The 19,749-nt window shown below is 50.2% G+C and overlaps 1 protein-coding gene and 1 long non-coding RNA gene across 2 annotated transcripts in view; both read left to right on the forward strand.

Annotated features, from left to right (window-relative positions):
* LOC308474781 overlaps positions 1–19,749 on the forward strand; it is a 163,223-nt gene that overhangs the window by 104,576 nt on the left and 38,898 nt on the right. The gene's annotated exons all lie outside the window — the stretch shown is intronic.
* SLC35F6 (solute carrier family 35 member F6) lies at positions 3,553–19,633 on the forward strand. Its single transcript, XM_081001139.1, has 6 exons — positions 3,553–3,769; positions 12,056–12,131; positions 13,336–13,507; positions 14,972–15,184; positions 15,813–15,923; positions 17,431–19,633. The coding sequence occupies exons 1-6, from the start codon at positions 3,693–3,695 to the stop codon at positions 17,898–17,900; spliced, it is 1,119 nt and encodes a 372-aa protein (XP_080857265.1). The 5' UTR covers positions 3,553–3,692; the 3' UTR covers positions 17,901–19,633.

Consider the following 19,749-nt stretch of genomic DNA (forward strand, 5'->3'; position numbering starts at 1 on the left):
CGCCAGGCCCTCCTGTCTTCCACTGCCTCCCGCAGTTTGGTCAAACTCATGATGGCAGCTTCAATAACACTGTCCCACCATCTCGTCCTCGGTCGTCCCCTTCTCCTTGTGCCCTCCATCTTTCCCAACATCAGGGTCTTTTCCAGGGAGTCTTCTCTTCTCCTGAGGTGGCCAAAGTCTTGGAGCCTCAGCTTCAGGATCTGTCCTTCCAGTGAGCACTCAGGGCTGATTTCCTTCAGAATGGATCGGTTTGATCTTCTTGCAGTCCATGGGACTCTCAAGAGTCTCCTCAAGCACCACAGTTCAAAAGCATCAATTATTTGGTGATTAGCCTTCTTTATGGTCCAGCTCTCACTTCCATACATCACTACTGGGAAAACCAGAGCTTGAACTATACGAACCTTTGTTGGCAAGGTGATGTCTCTGCTTTTAAAGATGCTGTCTAGGTTTGTCTTCATTACTTCATTACTTCATAGAATCATAGAGTTGGAAGAGACCACAAGGGCCATCGAGTCCAACCCCCTGCCAAGCAGGAAACACCATCAGAGCACTCCTGACATATGGTTGTCAGGCCTCTGCTTAAAGACTTCCAAAGAAGGAGACTCCACCACACTCCTTGGCAGCAAATTCCACTGTCGAACAGCTCTTACTGTCAGGAAGTTCTTCCTAATGTTTAGGTGGAATCTTCTTTCTTGTAGTTTGGATCCATTGCTCCGTGTCCGCTTCTCTGGAGCAGCAGAAAACAACCTTTCTCCCTCCTCTATGTGACATCCTTTTCTATATTTGAACATGGCTATCATATCACCCCTTAACCTCCTCTTCTCCAGGCTAAACATGCCCAGCTCCCTTAGCCGTTCCTCATAAGGCATCTTTTCCAGGCCTTTGACCATTTTGGTTGCCCTCCTCTGGACACGTTCCAGTTTGTCAGTGTCCTTCTTGAACTGTGGTGCCCAGAGCTGGACACAGTACTCCAGGTGAGGTCTGACCAGAGCAGAATACAGTGGCACTTCATTTGATCTGGATACAATACTTCTGTTGATACAGCCTAGAATAAAGGTAAAGGACCCCTGACGGTTAAGTCCAGTCACGGCCAACTCTGAGGTTGTGGCGTTCATCTTGCTTTACTGGCCGAGGGAGCGGTGTTTGTCCGCAGACAGTTTTTCCGTGTCATGTGGCCAGCATGACTAAGCCGCTTCTGGCGAACCAGAGCAGCGCACGGAAACGCCGTTTACTTGCACTTTGATGTGCTTTCGAACTGCTAGGTTGGCAGGAGCAGGGACTGAGCAACGGGAGCTCACCCCGTCACGGGGGTTCGAACCGCCAACCTTCTGATTTAGACCACAGCACCACCCGCGTCCTAGAATAGCATTAGTTTTTTTTGCTGCTGCATCACACTGTTGGCTGATGTTCAGCTTGTGGTCCACCAAGACCAGGGGTCAGCAAACTTTTTCATCAGGGGGCTGGCCCACTGTCCCTCAGACCTTGTGGGGGGTCGGACTATATTTTGGGGAAGAAGAAAAAAGAATGAATTCCTATGTCCCACAAATAACCCAGAGATGCATTTTAAACAAAAAGACACATTCTACTCATGTAAAAACACACTGATTCTCGGTTCCTGGGGAGAGGAAATATGGAAAGCCAGCTGAGACTCCACGTTGTGTGATGGTTGGACTAGAGACTCGCGTTTTGATCCATGCTGATCAGAAGGTTGGCGGTTCAAATCCCCGCAACTGGCTGAGCTCCCATTGCTCTATCCCAGCTCCTGCCAACCTAGAAGTTCGAAAGCACGTCCAAGTGCAAGTAGATAAATAGGTACCACTCTGGTGGGAAGGTAAATGGCGTTTCCGTGTGCTGCTCTGGTTTCCGTCATGGTGTCCCGTTGCCCCAGACGTGGTTTAGTCATGCTGGCCACATGGCCCAGAAAGCTGTCTGTTGACAAACGTCGGCTCCCTCTCCCTGATCGGCCACTGTGAGAACAGGAAGCAAGATGAGGTGAGCCTTTGGCCTGATCCAGCCGGGCTCATCTTATGTTCTAGTAAAAGGGTCAGCAAACTTTTTCAGCAGGGGGCTGGCCCACTGTCCCTCAGACCTTGTGGGGGGTTGGACTATATTTTGGGGAAGAAGCAAAAAGAACGAATTCCTATGCCCCACAAATAACCCAGAGATGCATTTCAAATAAAAGGACACATTCTATTCATGTAAAAACACACTGATTGCCGGACTGTCCGCCGGCCGGATTTAGAAGGCGATTGGGCTGGATCCGGCCCCCAGGCCTTAGTTTGCCTACCCATAACCAATACCCCAAGGTCCTTTTCACATGTACTACTAGTAAGCCAGGTGCCCCCCCCCCTTCCTATATTTGTGCATCTGGTTCTTCCTGCCTAAATGCAGAACCTAACTTGTGTCCCTATTGAAATTCATTTTGCTGGTTTGGGCCCAAGCTACGGAGGAAGGGCAGTATACAAATTTTGTTATTATTATTATTTTTATTATGCCTGTTGTCTTTGTCCATGGAGTTTCCTTGGCAGGGATACTGGAGTGGCTTGCCGGTTCCTCCTCCAGGTGGATCAGGTTTGGTCAAAACTCTCCACTATGACCTGTCCATCTTGGGTGTCCTGCTCAGCATAGTTCATAGCTTCTCTGAGTTATTCAAGCCCCTTCGCCACGGCAAGGCAGTGATCCATGAAGGGGATCACTTGCCAACAAAGGTCCGTATAGTAAAAGCTATGGATTTCTCAGTAGTGATGCATGGAAGTGAGAGCTGGACCATCAAGAAGGCTGATCGCCGAAGAATGGATGCTTTTGAATTCTGGTGCTGGAGGAGACTCTTGAGAGTCCCATGGACTGCAAGAAGATCAAACCGAAGATCAAACTCAAAGCATCACTTGAACCAAACAACACAGACTCCCATTGTCTTCAGAGTCAGACGGATAATAATAATAGTAGTAATAATAATAATAACAGTATTTATACCCCGCCCATCTGGCTGGGTTTCCCCAGCCACCTTAGGCAGCTCCCAAGAGAATATTAATATTATTAATATTAATAATATTAATAGTAATAGTAATAAAGCGATCAAACATTAAAAATTTCCCTAAACAGGGCTGCCTTCAAATGTCTTCTAAAAGTCTGCTGGCAACCAAAGCTTGCCATTCTGGAAAAGTACACATTGCTATATTTAAAATTCATCAGGAGATAAACAAAGTCCATTATTAACTAAAAGCACTCATCCTGCGATAACGTTAACAGGACACAGCCCGCACGCGCCTCCGGGACCCGACTAAAAATATTCATTTAAAGCGAGTTTTTTGTGTTTTTTGTGTGTGTTTTTTGCTGCATTCATAGAACGGCAGGAAATAGGAATTGCAAAAATAGGAATTGCAAAAATAGGAATTGCAAAAAGAAAAAATCAGTTTGCAAGTGTGTGCGGGGGGGGGAGCTTGGAGTAGTGACCCCCACCCTTTTGCACGGTGATTGGCACCAGGGGGCGGTCCCCAGATTTGGGAGCCTCCCCCCTCCCTCCCCCAGCCCCCCGTCAGCTGACTGGCTGCGGTCATGTGACCTGCCTAGGAGGAAACGCGCCCGGGCTGTGGCTGAGCGAAGCAGCTGCTTTGGTGCCGGAGCTGCAAAGCGGATCCGGGGCGGTTTAATTTCATTTTATTTCTGGAAAAAAGCTCGGCTGCGGAGCGAGGATGGCCTGGACCAAGTACCAGCTCTTCCTGGCCGGGCTGATGCTGGTCACCGGCTCCATCAACACCCTCTCGGCCAAGTAAGTCCGGGTCCCCCCCGCCACTGCCTTCTCCTCCTCGTGGGGTGTTCCAGATGACCTTTGGGGGTCCCTTCCAAGTCGGGGGATGCTGGGGCGAGGGGTCCAGGCGGGCGGGATTTGGGGAAGGAGGAGGTCGGGTGGGGGGTCTTGTTGCAGTTTGTTGTGTTTTTTTGAATTTGCATTTTATGATTACAGTGGTACCTCGGGTTACAGACGCTTCAGGTTACAGACTCCGCTAACCCAGAAATAGTACCTCGGGTTAAGAACTTTGCTTCAGGATGAGAACAGAAATCGCGCGCTGGTGGTGTGGCGGCAGCAGGAGGCCCCATTAGCTAAAGTGGTGCTTCAGGTTAAGAACAGTTTCAGGTTAAGAACGGACCTCCGGAACGAATTAAGTACTTAACCCAAGGTACCACTGTACTGGACCGAGGCCGTTTATTTGTTAACATTCTTATGTTACATCGGTAAATGTTGTCCTATTACATTACAGGACTTGCTAGAATATGTATACAAAAAATATATTTTATATACCTAGAAAGAAAATGAAACAAAAATAAAAAGAACAGAGGAAAAAACAAAAACAATTTCCCCTCCCCAAAATCATATACATACCAACACACTAGACTTCCTGTCTTTCCGTTGTATATTCCTTTTTTATAATAACTTATAATAATAATAATTTATTATTAATACCCCGCCCATCTGGCTGGGTTTCCCCAGCCACTCTGGGCAGCTTCCAACAGAATACTAAAATACAATAACCTATTAAACATTAAAAGCTTCCCTAAACAGGGCTGCCTTCAGATGTCTTCATTTTACAAATGAATGTGCTCTTATTATTGTATATTTCTTTACATATTATCCAATACATTCCTATACCAATATGTGCTCTTCGTCTTGTTTCTCAACTCAGTCTCACTCCAAAGTCAATCAAACGCTAGCAATGATAGTGAACCTTTACTGTATTTTTGAACATAGGTTTTATATCTATCCCACTTTTCCATAAATTTTTGTTTTGGATTGCCTCTCATTTGTCAACTGCGCCGTTTCAGCAAATTCTTGTACCTTGTACTGCCAGTCCGTTATTGTCGGGGCTTCTTGTTCCTTCCACCCCTTTGCCACCAAAGTCTGAGCTGCGGCCGTTGCATATAAAAACACCTCCCTAAAGGCCTTCGGGATGTCCCTGCCAACAATGCTTAACAGAAATGCCTCTGGTCTTTTTTAAAAAAATTATTCCAAACATTTTTTTCAACTCCTCGTAAATTAAGCCCCAGAACACTTTGATCTTCCTACATGTCCACCACATATGATTGTTGTTGTTTAGTCGTTTAGTCGTGTCCAACTCTTCATGTCCCCATGGACCAGAGCGCGCCAGGCACTCCTGTCTTCCACTGCCTCCCGCAGTTTGGTCAAACTCATGCTGGTAGCTTCAAAAACACTGTCCCACCATCTCATCCTCTGTCGTCCCCTTCTCCTTGTGCCCTCCATCTTTCCCAACATCAGGGTCTTTTCCAGGGAGTCTTCTCTTCTCATGAGGTGGCCAAAGTCTTGGAGCCTCAGCTTCAGGATCTGTCCTTCCAGTGAGCACTCGGGGCTGATTTCCTTGAGAATGGAGAGGTTGGATCTTCTTGCAGTCCATGGGACTCTCAAGAGTCTCCTCCAGCACCAGAATTCAAAAGCATCAATTCTTCGGCGATCAGCCTTCTTTATGGTCCAGCTCTCACTTCCATACATCACTACTGGGAAAACCATAGCTTTAACTATATGGACCTTTGTTGGCAAGGTGATGTCTCTGCTTTTTAAGATACTGTCTAGGTTTGTCATTGCTTTTCTCCCAAGAAGCAGGCGTCTCTTAATTTCATGGCTGCTGTCACCATCTGCAGTGATCATGGAGCCCAAGAAAGTAAAATCTCTCACTGCCCCATATGATACATGTCGCCAGTACTCCCAACACACCTCCAACAAGCATTCGCTAAGTTTTTAGACATCTTCAATAGTCCTGAGGTGGTGAGATACCATCTGGGCTGCATCTTTAACTTATTTTCTTTGATGTTATAACATGCTGTAAAATTTCTTTTCCAAAGCTCTTCCCATTCGGCCATCATTCTTGGACGTCCAATGTCCTGCGCCCATCTAATCATTGGTGCCTTAGTTGACTTCCCAGGCTCAGGGCCAGTGCACCTGCTTGGCATGTAGAAGGAAGGCCCTGGGTTCAAAGATCCAGGCTGGGAGGGATGCCCTGCCTGAAACCCTGGCGAGCCGCCTCTTGGTTTCAGCCCAAGGAGAAAACATTGATTTGGTAAAAGAGGCAGCGTTGTGGAGTAGCTCTTCACCTTGGGGTGCCAAGTCCTGTTGGACTCCGGTTCCCATCATGCCTGACCCCTGGCTAGGAGGGGGTGGAGTTGAAGACCAGCAAGAGGAACCCAAGGAAAGCCTGCTGAATCAGGCCAGTGACCCCCCCAAGTCCAGCATCCTGTTCTCGCAGAGGCCAACCAGATGCCCGTAACAGGAAACCCGCTAGCAGGATTCGAACACAAGACCCCTCCTGTGGTTTCCAGCGACTGGTGTCCAGAAGCGATGCTGCCTCTGACTGCGGAGGGCAGAGCAGAGCCATCCTGACTGGCAGCCGCCAATTGCTGCCCTCTCCTCCTCCATGAATTTGCCCGGTCCCCTTTGAAATCCGTCCAAGTTGGTGCTTTGTTTGAAAAGGGCTCCATTGTCCGTTTCTCATGGTTGACTTCACTACTTAAGAACATAAGAAGAGTCTGAGGCGTCATTGCGACGACGCACCTCATCACAGAATCACAAAATTGTAGAGTTGGAAGGGACCCCCAAGGATAATAATAATAATAATAATATTTTATTTTATTTATATCCCGCCCTCCCCAGCCGAAGCCGGGCTCAGAGCGGCTAACAACAGTAAAATAATATAGCATTCTAAAATCAATTCATTATAAAATCAGTTCAAATCAGATTAATGGCAACCATTGGGCTAGAGTTCTGTGAGGATTGCCAAAGGAGGGGGTCAGACTGCGCCTTGGCCAAAGGCCTGGTGGAACAGCTCTGTCTTGCAGGCCCTGTGGAAAGATGCCAAGTCCCACAGGGCCCTAGTCTCTTGTGACGGAACGTTCCACCAGATCGGGGCCACAGCCGAAAAAGCCCTGGCTCTGGTTGAGGCCAGCCTAACCTCCCTGTGGCCCAGGATCTCCAAGATGTTTTTGTTTGAAGACCGTAAGGTCCTCCATGGGACATACCAGGAGAGGCGGTCCTGTAGGTACGAGGGGCCTAGGATCATCCAGTCCAGCCCGCAGTTGCCAGCCAGGTGAACCTATGAAAAGCCTGCTGGAACCTCTCACTTCACCTTTTTATCTGTTGCGGAAACCCTCTAGGAACACAGAATTGCTCTCATGCTCGTATCCTGCTCGCCGGTTTCCCACAGGCCACTTGGCTTCTTGATCCAACAGCCTCTTCCAGTTCTCAAAGTGGCCAATCAGATGTCGCAAAGGGAAGGCCGCAAGCAGGATTCGAACACAAGAGCCCTCTCCCTCCTGGGTTTTCCAGCACCTGGGATTCAGAAGCATCGCTGCCTCTGAGTGCCATCCTGACTAGGAGCCACTCCTCCATGAATTTTCCTAATCCAGGTTGGTTCTCCTCTCTACCTCCTGTGGCAATGAGTTCCATAGTTAAACAATGTTAAGAAGCCCTTTCTCTTCGCTGCCCCGAATCTTCCGACTTTCAGCTTCTTCTTTTATATATATATATAAAATTTTATTAGTTTTTTAACATATCATTTTCAACAGTAATTAAACATACTTTTACATCTTATTCAATTTGTTTGACTTCCATCGGTCCTGTCTGAAAATTTTCCAATCCAATCTCTTAGTATGCATTTCTTATTTTCTCTATTACATTTCAAACTCATAACCAATATCTCTATCTTTTTCTACTTTGTAACACTTCGTATATTTCTCCTTACAAAACTTATTGTAGTCCTACTAGCATAATTTATTGATTACAGTTGCTCTTCAAATAATTCATATACTTCTTCCAATCTTCTGTAAATCTCTGGTCCCACAGGTTTCGAATCCTTTCTGTCGTTTTGTCCAATTCTGCATAGTCCATTATTTTTGTCTGCCATTCTTCTTTCATCGGAATTTCTTCTTGTTTCCACTTCTGGGTTAACAATACTCTTGCCGCTGTTGTTGCATATAAAAACAGTTTGACATCTTGTCTATTAACGTCTTGGCCAATAAGTAAAAATGCTTCTGGTTTTTTTTTTAAGAATGTATATTTCAACATCTTTTTCATCTCGTTATATATCATTTCCCAGAAGTTCTTTACTTTCTTACATTCCCACCACATATGATAAAATGTTCCTTGACTTTCAGCTTCACTCAATGTGCTAGGAGAGAGGGCAAATTTGTCCGTGAATTTGTCCAATCCGCTTTTGAAGCCATCCAAGTTAATGGTCCTCACTGTCTCCTCAGACAAGGAGTTCCACAGTTTAACTACGCGCTGCTGTATGAAGTCTAAAGGCAGCTATCTGAGCAGCAGCAGCGTCCTTGTCTTTTTAGCTAAGCCAGCAGAATGTGGACCTCGCGTCCTGACGGTGCATCTTTCGCTCGCTTACTCAGCTCCTGATTTTGCAAGAAGCAGCCCCCAGGAACACAAAGCTTACTCATTGCTTTGGTCTGGAGGGAGGGGCAAAAAACCCAGAACGCCACAGGTTTCGAAATCCCTGCAGCCCTACAAACACCGTCTCCGTGTTCACAAGCACTAGGGGTGAAGAGGCAAAGTCCAGAGACCACGGGGGGCAGGAGGAATGAAGCCCCATACTCCCAGTGCCGGATTTCCGTATAAGCTAAACAAGCTCTAGCTTAGGGCCCCGCTCTCTTGGGGGCCCCAAAAAAAATTAAAGGGGAAAAACTGGATGTACATTTCCAAAAATTGTTGTTGTTTAGTCGTTTAGTCGTGTCCGCCTCTTTGTGACCCCCTGGACCAGAGCACGCCAGGCACTCCCGTCTTCCACTGCCTCCCGCAGTTTGGTCAAACTCATGCTGGTAGCTTCGAGAACACTGTCCCACCATCTCGTCCTCGGTCGTCCCCTTCTCCTTGTGCCCTCCATCTTTCCCAGTATCAGGCTCTTTTCCAGGGAGTCTCTCTTCTCAAGAGGTGGCCAAAGTCTTGGAGCCTCAGCTTCAGGATCTGTCCTTCCAGTGAGCACTCAGGGCTGATTTCCTTCAGAATGGATCGGTTTGATCTTCTTGCAGTCCATGGGACTCTCAAGAGTCTCCTCCAACACCAGAATTCTAAAGCATCCATTCTTCAGCGATCAGCCTTCTTTATGGTCCAGCTCTCACTTCCATACATCACTACTGGGAAAACCAGAGCTTTAACTATACGGACCTTTGTGGGCAAGGTAATGTCTCTGCTTTTTGAGATGCTGTCTAGGATTGTCATTGCTTTCCTCCCAAGAAGCAGGCGTCTTTTAATTTGGTGACTGCTGTCACCATCTGCAGTGATCATGGAGCCCAAGAAAGTAACGTTTACAAAATATAAGATAAAAAACAAATGAAATAAAACCTACATACAGCAACAGTGTTTTGTGTGTGTGTGGCCCTGTTAGGTCCATAAATTACCATATAGCATATACAGTAGACCAGAGGTCTGCAAGTTTTACCTCGCCTGGGCCAGTTCACTCCGGCGGACATCCCTCCGTGGACCGGATTCCGCATGTACATGAGCGCCCGTGCTTGCAATTTCCAGCGTCTGTGCAGACGGGATTTTAGGTGCCGCACTGCGCTGGTTTAGCACGAGGACTCACTGAGCGGGTGGCTCAGTTCAGGGGCGGCTTGGGGGCTGGTTAAACGACTCCCGTGGGCCACTTGTGGATTTAACCTCAGGATTTAACCGCCTTCCGTCGGGCCTGTAAGACAGAGCTATTCTGCCTGGCCTTTAATTTGAATTCAGCCTGATCTTTTATTTCCCTTCTCTTTCCTCCCCCTCTCCTTTTATGAAGATCACCCGCTCTGAGACCCCACAGCTAATTCTCCCCTGGCCTCCTCTCTGGCCCAAGTAGGACCAATTCAGCCAGCTAGCCCTGGGGATTATCTAATTGATTTTTGAATTTTATTGTTATTCATGTTTTTGTACTGTATTTTATGCTGCTTTTACAATTAAGTGTTTTAAAGTGTTATAAATTTGTTGTTAGCCGCCCTGAGCCCGGTTTTTGAACTGGGAAGGGCGGGGTATAAATAAAAATGTGTTATTATTATTATTATTATTATTATTATTATTGTGGCCCATGGGTCTTAGGTTGCCAACCCCTGAAGTAGATCCTCGGCTTACGTTACCCTCAGGTAACGTAAACTTTGGGTTGCGAAAGCAGCAAACCCGGAAGTACATTTCCGAGTTTTGCCACTCAGGCATGTGCAGAAGTGCTCTCAGGACCACGCACATGCACAGAAGCGTTTTTCCGTGCCGCGCACGTACACAGAAGCGGCGCCTCCAGTTGCAGAAACTTCAGGATACCGCCGGACCTCTGCAACCGGAGGTTCCACTATATTCAACACAAAAAAACAGCGACCATTTGTTGTTGGCAAAGGACAGCTGGACATATAAAGGTTCCCATTACCTTCAGGAGCTTAGGACCTCATCCAACCCTGCACACTCCCCAAATCAGCCTTCAGCAAGCTAGTTACCCACCAGTTGTTTTGGACAGCAATGGCTCCGTAGAGGAAGAACACATAATCATAGAACTGTTGGAAGGGACCCAGGGGTCATCTATCCCAACCCCGTGCAATGCAGGAATCTCGAATTCAGCATCCGTGAGCCGTGTTCTTACGGCTGAGGAACTGCTGTGCGCTTTCCCTGAGAGACGTCTCGACCAGCCTTGCGACGCGGAGCATCTCCTTGCCTTTCATTTCTGGCAGAGATGAATGGCAGGCCGGACATCCGATCTGCGGCAGACTCTGCCTTCTTTGTTATATCCAGGTCTCCGGTTCCAGGAACCTGGCAGGCGCTTGGCGTGACGTCAGCTGACAGACACCGCAGCCCTGCCTTTGCTCCTCGGCTGGGGGGCAAGTCCAGGCACAGAGCGAGAAGCCGGCACTGAAACAATTCCTTTCCAGCTGCTTCGTACTGCTCTAACACCGAACCATCTTAGGCAAAGGCAAAGCAACGGCCTACGCGGCCATCGGCTCGGGATTCTTTAGTTGTGATTTCTGCTTTGCAGCGGGTTGGACTAGATGACCCCTGGGACCCCGTTCCGCTGGGTTCCATACCTGGGAGGCCTCCAGGTACCCTGCTGCTGTTAGGAACCAGCCTTCCCTAACCTGGTGCCAACGTTTTGGACTTGTCTGCCCAGTTTCCTTGCTGAAACTCTCCCATGTATTCTGTTTTGGACAGACCTGGTATACAGCCTGATACTCTAAAATTAATTGATTTTTAAGAAGGTAAGAACAAACTGACCTAAAAAAATATATTCAAAAGGCAGCATTTTAAAATATGCATTCTAAGATATTATAGCAAGGATTATTAGGTTTTCGAGGTACTGAAATCTGTGTGAGACCCCAGATTCCATTTAGGGGGGTGGGCCTCCGCCCATTATACCTGAAGGAGCATCTCCACCCCCATCGTTCTGCCCGGACATTGAGGTCCAGCTCTGAGGGCCTTCTGGTGGTTCCCTCTCTGCGAGAAGCGAGGATACAGGGAACCAGGCAGAGGGCCTTATTGGTGGTGGTGCCCGCCCTGTGGAATGCCCTCCCACCAGATGTCAAAGAGAAAAACAACTACAGTGGACGCTCGGTTTGCGAACGTGATCCGTGCAGGATGCACGTTCGCAACCCGCAGCGTTCGCACCCTGCGTCTGCGCACACGCAGGTTGCGATTCGGCACTTCTGCGCATGTGCAAAGCATGGTTTAGCGCTTCTGTGCATGCGTGACTGCCAAAACCCGGAAGTAACCCGTTCCGGTACTTCTGGTTTCGGTGGTCCACAACCCAAAAAAATGCAACCTGAAGCAGCTGTAACCCGAGGTATGACTGTACCAGACTTTTAGAAAACGTCTGAAGGTGGCCCTATTTAGGGAAGCTTTTAATGTTTGATGTTTTATCATGTTTTTAATATTCTGTTGGGAGCTGCCGAAAGTGGCTGGGGTAAACCCAGCCAGGTGGGCAGGGTATAAATAGTAAATGATGATGATGATGATGATGATGATGATGATGATGATGATGGAAGCCCAAGGAGGTGTGTGTGACAGGTTCTGACCAATGCCCCTCTTTTTCAGGTGGGCAGACAGGCTGAGCGCGCGAGGATGCAATGCCACGAGCGAAGAGCACACCTTCCAGCATCCCTTCCTCCAGGTACTGCCAGATGGATTCTGTCTGCTTCCACGTGACGTAGAGGCTTCCATCCTCCTTTGATTCCATATCTGCCCATTTTGGCCCTGGGGTGCTCCCCCAAAATGGCCAGGTTGCTGGCAGGGGCTCCCTTCAGATCCCACATAACCCCTGTTTTGAATCAGGTGTGCTGGCTGCCGGTTTCTTTCTACGCACGATTTAGGGGGCTCACGTCAGTGTTCAAAGCCCTAAATGAACATAGCTGTCAACTTTTCCCTTTTCTTGCAAGGAATCCTATTCGGAATAAGGGTATTTCCCATTAAAAAAGGGAAAAATTGACAGCTATGTAAATGGATCAGGCCCCCCACATACCTGAAAGTCTCCTCCCCGAGATTAGCAGAGGGACTCTCTTGGTCAGGGATCGGCAACAGCAGGGACTTGCCAAGTGGCACTGGAAACTGCGTCTGCGCACACACAGCTACTGGAAATCACGTCTGTGCATGCCCAGACGCCGAAAATCCCTTCTGCGCAGGTGCAATTTTTGGCGTCTGCGGCAGTCTGGCTCACGGACGATCTGCCATGGCCGGTAAACCTTGCTGACCCCTGCCCTTGGTCATGGGTAGGCAAACTAAGGCCCGGGGGCCAGATCTGGCCCAATCCGGCCCGTGGACTGTCCGTGAATCAGCATCTTTTTACATGTGTAGAATGTGTCCTTTTATTTAAAATGCATCTCTGGGTTATTTGTGGGGCATATTAATTCGTTCATCTCCCCCCCTCCGAAATACAGTGGTACCTCTGGATACGAACGGGATCCGTTCTGGAGCCCGTTCGCATCCTGAAGTAAACGTAAGACGTGACTGCGCATCTGTGCGGGTCGCGTTTCGCCGCCTCCGTGCTTGTGCATGACATCATTTTCTGCGTCTGCGCTTGCGCGAGCGGCAAAACCCGGAAGTAACACGCTCCGTTACTTCTGGGTCACCGCGGAGCGCAACCCGAAAATATTCATCCCGAAGCTACTTCAACCCGAGGTATGATTGTATAGTCCGGCCCCCCACAAGGTCTGAGGAACAGTGGACCGGCCCCGTGCTGAAAAAGTTTGCCAAGCCCTGTCCTAGAAGCACAGAGCTACAGAGTTTGGAAGCGACCCCCTAGACTGCGGAAATCATGTTGCTGATCTGCTACTGGTCATGATCCAGAAAGCTCACAGACCCCCTTTCTTGCCTCCCAGGCCGTGGGCATGTTCCTGGGGGAGTTCTCCTGTCTGGCTGTCTTCTACCTCCTGCTCTGCAATGACCGGCGGAGGCCAGAGCCCACCATGGACCCCCCTCAGTCCTACAACCCTCTCCTTTTCCTGGGTCCAGCCCTGTGCGACATGACAGGGACTAGCCTCATGTATGTGGGTAAGTGATGCTTGGCGGTTGCTTTCTCCTCTGCGAAAACTTGGGCATGTGGAGAGCCCTGCTGGCAATCTCTCTTTCTCACAAACTCATATTTTTCAAGGAAAGGAGGAGCAGAAACGCTTGCAAATACATCTCTTAATATTTGTAGTATTTACTGCGATTTCCTAGGCCTGGACTGGGTAAGGAAGTGTGAAACCAGCCTGTCCCAATGCAGTTCTTTCCTTGCTAAGCAAACACAAGCTCTGCAGATCTTTAAAGTTAATAGAAGGCCCAGTAAAAACGAAGGGTCTTTTGGAGGGGGGTGGGACACACAGATGTTGCTGCAGCAATTTAAAAACTAGGGGTCAGCGCAGTTTTCCCAGTAGTTTTAGAGGAGGATTTTTACTCAGGATAGATCTTCGGTCTGTTCCCCACTGCATGCCCCCATGCAGCGGCGTAGCGTGGGTTGTCAGCACCCGGGGCAAGGCAAGTAATTTGCGCCCCCTAACCCGGGGCAAGGCAAGTAATTTGCGCCCCCTAACCCGGGGCAAGGCAAGTAATTTGCGCCCGCTAACCCCTAACCTGCCGCCGGTGCCAGCTTCTTCTTGCTGTTGCCTGGGCTGGTCTGGTGTGGTTCTCTCCCGCGCTCAGCGCTGCGCTGGGCGTCCACTGCACTGTCCCTCCCCCAGATAGTCCCTCACTCTCTCTCCGCACCGCACGCCTGGCACCCACCCCCTCCACAGTGGGCGGCGACCCAGCGGCTCGGATCGGATACACACAGCCAGCACTGCAGTGAGAGAGAGTGAGCGAGCCAGGTAGGGGCAGAGAGCTGCGAGTGCGAGCGCCCCCCCCAGATGTTGCGCCCGATGCGGCTGGCCCCCCTGCACCCCCACGCTACGCCAGCATCAACACTTTGAATTGTGCTCGGAAACGTACTGGGAGCCAATGTAGGTCTTTCAGGACTGGTGTTATATGGTCTCGGCGGCCGCTCCCAGTCACCAGTCTAGCTGCCGCATTCTGGATTAGTTGTAGTTTCCGGGTCACCTTCAAAGGTAGCCCCACGTAGAGTGCATTGCAGTAGTCCAAGCGGGAGATAACCAGAGCATGCACCTCTCTGGTGAGACAGTCTGCGGGCAGGTAGGGTCTCATCCTGCGTACCAGATGGAGCAGGTAGACAGCCGCCCTGGACACAGAATTGACCTGCACCTCCATGGACAGCTGTGAGTCCAGAATGACTTCCAGGCTGCGCACCTGGTCCTTCAGGGGCACAGTTACCCCATGCAGGACCAGGGAGTCCTCCATACCTGCCCACCCCCTGTCCCCCAGAAACAGTACTTCTGCCTTGTCGGGATTCATCCTCAATCTGTTAGCTGCCATCCATCCTCCAACCTCCAAAACAATCCAGAGCAAACTCTTCCTGTGTCTGATACCAAATATCCCTCCTTGAATTATTTCCTCCTCCGCCCCCCTTTTCCCCCCTTCTAGCTCTGAACATGACCAGCGCGTCCAGCTTCCAGATGCTGCGAGGAGCCGTGATCATCTTCACTGGCCTGCTCTCGGTGGCCTTCCTCGGACAGAAGCTGGTGCTCAGCCAGTGGCTGGGCATCCTGATCACCATCGTAGGGCTGGTGGTGGTGGGCTTGGCAGACCTGATGAGCAACGGAGACCATGAGCACAAGCTCAGCGAGGTCATCACAGGTACGGCAGGGCGGGGAGAGCCAAAGGGGGGTCCCCAATACCAGGAGGACGGCTCTGCTGGCCTCCTGCAGCGCTCCTTTCCTTTGGGGTCCTTGCTTCTCTCTCCCGCTCCTAATTCTGTCGTTCTCAGATTGGTGGGTACCAACAGAACTTCACATCTTATACAATAATTTTTGGACTTCCATCAACACCTCTGATGACTTTTCGTTGTCATCGCTTATTATGCATTTCTTAATTTCATATTGCCTTTAATTATCTTCAACTAATAATTCTCCTCATTGTCTTTTGTGCAATATTTCAAATAATTCACTTTACAAAACTTCTTGCAGACCGACTAGCGTAAATCTGTCCATCACAATTACTTTTCAAATAGTCTGTAAATTTACTCCAGTCTTCCGGCGAATCTCTGGTCCTGCGGGTTTCGAATCCAGGGTCAAATAAATTCATCTCCTCCACAGTTGGGGGCTACCTTGGGTATATAATTTGCTCTGATTTTCCTAGCGGCAGTCGCAAAGAGTGCTACATGCCAGGTCACATACTTATCTGTGTCTGCGAGGGTTAAGGTTAGGGGGAGTGGGGGCGCCAGGCCCTTTCAGAACTGCCCAGAATCCCCTTTTCTCTCCTGCAGGGGACCTTCTGATCATCATGGCCCAAGTGATTGTCGCCATCCAAATGGTGCTGGAACAGAAGTTTGTCTACAAGCACAACGTCCACCCCTTGCAGGCTGTGGGCACGGAAGGTGAGCAAGCAAGCAGGCGCTGGGGGAGCGGATTGGGGGCTTCGTCTTTTATTTCTAGGACTTCTCTCCCTTCTCCATCATTCTGCCCGGACACTGAGGTCCAGCTCCGAGGGCCTTCTGGCGTTTCCCTCCCTGCGAGAAGCCAAGTTACAGGGAACCAGGCAGAGGGCCTTCTTGGTGGTGGCACCCGCCCTGTGGAATGCCCTCCCACCAGATGTCAAAGAGAGAAACAACTACCAGTCACACAATCAATCATTCGGTAGCTGAACTGGGTACCACACAGTAACAAAAACAAAACAAATACGCAAAATAAATAGCAAAAACAGACAGACCTCAGCGTAACACTCAAAACAGAAGTGTGGCACTCACGTTAGAAGCGTAACACTCAAATGGGAGCACATTCAGCTTCCAAAAAAAGTTGGCAAACCGGAACACTTACAGTGGATGCTCGGGTTGCGAACGTGATCCATGAAGGATGCATGTTCGCAACCCGCAGCTGCACGTTTGCGCACGCACGGGTTGCAATTCGGCACTTATACGCAAAGCACGATTTAGTGCTTCTGCGCGTGTGCGACCCCCGGAAGTAACCCGTTCCAGTAGTTCCGGGTTTCGGCAAGTCCGTAACCCGAAAAAATGCAGCCTGAAGCGTCTGTAACCCGAGGTATGACTGTACTTCCGGGTTTGCAGTGTTTGGGTTCCAAGTTGTTTGAGTACCAAGGCGTTTGAGAAGCAAGGTACCACTGTTCTGGCTATGTGCATATCATTCATTACTGGCTACATGCAGCTCATTCCATAGCCACCCCCTCCCAACGCCTCCCTTTCTCAAAACTATGTCCAAAATCAAAGAAGGTCCCCAGCCCTATCACTTTCTCATAACTAACTGATTAGGACATTAAAGGCTGTTCTCATGCCATCAAAGAACTTACCGTATTTTTCGCTCTGTAAGACACACTTTTTCCCTCTTAAAAAGTAAGGGGAAATGTGTGTGCGTCTTATGGAGCGAATGCAGGTTGTGCGGCTATCCCAGAAGCCAGAACAACGAGAGGGATTGCTGCGCAGCGATCCCTCTTGCTGTTCTGGCTTCTGGGATAGCTGCACGCAGCCTCTTCCTGGCAGGGGAAGCCTTCATCCCGCTGCCCTGAAGAGGCTTCGTGTGGCTATCCCAGAAGCCAGAACAGCAAGAGGCTATCCCAGAAGCCAGATCCCTCTTGCTGTTCTGGCTTCTGGGATTCAGAATATTTTTTTTCTTGTTTTCCTCATCCAAAAACTAGGTGCGTCTTATAGAGCGAAAAATACGGTTACAAGAGACAGGGACAGGGAAGGAACAGAGGCAGGAAGGATAACCGTGTCAGATCACTAACCCCTCGAAATACCATTTATCTTCTGGATAGATTGCCCATACAGTGGGCGGGTCATTGTTTCAGTCTACACCTCTCGTTCGGTTAGTTGACGGAAAGCCATGGCCCACGTCCCCCTTTCTGAGCACCTCTTTCTCCTCCCTGCTCAGGGTTTTTTGGCTTCCTCATCCTCTCCCTCCTGCTGGTCCCCATGTACTTCATCCCGGCGGGCAGTTTCGGGAGCGGACCGCGCCGCGTCCTGGAGGACGCCCTGGACGCCTTCTGCCAGATCGGCCGGGCGCCACTCATCGCCGTGGCGCTGCTGGGCAACATCAGCAGCATCGCCTTCTTCAACTTTGCCGGCATCAGCGTCACCAAGGAGATCAGCGCCACCACCAGGATGGTGCTGGACAGCCTGCGCACGGTGGTCATCTGGGCCGTCAGCCTGGCTGTGGGCTGGGAGGTCTTCCATGCCCTCCAGATCCTCGGCTTCTTCATCCTCCTGCTGGGCGCCGCCATCTACAACGGCCTCCACCAGCCCCTGCTGGCACGGCTGCCCTGGAGGAGGGCAGCGGATGCAGATGCAGATAGGGAGGGGCTCTTGGCCGCGGATGGAGCCTCCATCAACGGAGACAGCTGACCGCCAAGCAGCGCCCTTGCCCGCTCCAGAGCTTGGCCAGACCTCTGCTGAGCGAGCTGGCCAGCTTCTCAGGCTGGAGCACGAGACTGGCTTGGGGGTCTGCGTTGCCGTGAAATGTCGAGACGTTGCTCTGCCGCCTGGCTCCTTGAGCAACTGCCAAGGAGATGCCCTCTGCTATTGCTTGACCACATCTCTCATCGTCCCTGGCCGTGATGGGAGCTGGAGCTCCAACGTGAGCTCAACATTGCCTGCTTTAAGCAATTGGTTGAGGGTTTTCTGTCGCTGGCTGGTAGGCCTTCAGAAATCGGCGTGTGAGACATCTCTGGGCAGCTCGACTCCCAGACTGAATCGGCTTGCTTTGTGGGACCCCTAACGCCTTCCGGGACTTCGTCCTTTCCCCCAACTTCCTTCACCCAAAGGTGATAAGGGAGGCCATTGCAGTGAGGTTTCCCAACAACCCTTTCCTGGAAAGAGTTCCCTCTTTCCGCCCCTTCTGCTAAACAAAATATTGCTATTTGCTCTCATCCCCACCCAAAAGGATGCCCAGAGTGGTCCAGAGTCCAGAACTCTCCTCGGCACTATTTCCCAGAATCCCCTCTGATGCGACAACAAAGTCTAAGCTCCCCCAGGCTGGCCGCCTCCAAGGTATTTCAGACAGCAGCACCATTTGGGCTGCAGCGGATGGAAGTTGTCGCCCCAAAAATCTCGAAAGGGGGTCCCAGGCTGATGAAGTCTGCTCTAACTTGGCAGTTCGATGTTGTTTTTCCCCACTGGGTCTGTTCCAAACCTCCCTAAGAAAAGCAAATGAGCATCTTTTTCTTAGGCCTCCCCTGTTTCTATCAAACTTGGGGTTCTGCAGGAGGCAACGCCACAGATCGGGCCCCTTGAGGCTAGAGTTCGAATCAGTGGCATGGGAATCACTTAACAGGCGTCACACCAGCGGCACTGGGCGCAGTAGTGGGTGACCTGAGAGTCCTTTGCCCTGTGGCACGGCGGGTCGCTGGGCCTTGCCTATCAGATCAGCTTTGGGCTGCCAAAATTACTGGGGGAACCCATTGATAGGGGCTCCTTCCCCGACGGATCACATAGCTGCGATTGAGGGCTGTGGGAAAGGGAACACCCCAGACATGTCCCCACATATGCTGCTGTTGCCTTGTCCACATTTTGGGGGGACAGGGGTGTCTCTGCTTCTTCCTAAGGCTGGAGCTGAGCGATGGGGATCGAAGGGATCCTCGATGCTCCCTTAGCATACTCAAGAGTAGGCAGCACCCCGGTTCCTTCGTCCGTCATGTGACGGAATATTCCCCCTCGTCCTGAGCATTTTGGAGGGGGCCCAGAGAGCTCACTCCTCAACCCTCTCCTGATTCTGTTCGGAGCCTGCGAAATGTGTTGCCCCCCAGCTATCGAGAGTCCTGGGACCTCTTAATTTCCCACTGCTAGCAAGGTGAAGGCGAGAGCTGAGGTCTTGCCCAGTTGTAGGGGACTTAAGAGGGCTCTCTGGTGCCATTTTGGGGTTCGGTCGTATGGAGGGCACCCCTCACTTTAGCATCCAAGCCATGAACACAGCTGGTCTAAGCTGCGCAGCCAGGATCCGTCTCCTCGACAAAGTTCTCAGATGCTGAGCAGACCCACTTCGGTGCTATGGGGAATGAGAGGGAGGGATGGGCTTGTCTTTGCCTTGGGACTATGAAAAAGAATGCATTTATTCACCAATAAAAACTTTCTCATCATAAGGCCGTTTCTAAAAAAAAACACTGGCTGAACTTGTGTTTTTTAACGTGGGCTTTTGACGGCATGTATGAGCCCAGGGCTCTCTTTTTTGGGGTTGGGACAAGGGGGGGGGGGTGGC

Source organism: Podarcis pityusensis, assembly GCF_964106645.2.
Source record: "Podarcis pityusensis genome assembly, chromosome: 3".
Classification (NCBI taxonomy): Eukaryota; Metazoa; Chordata; class Lepidosauria; order Squamata; family Lacertidae; genus Podarcis; species Podarcis pityusensis.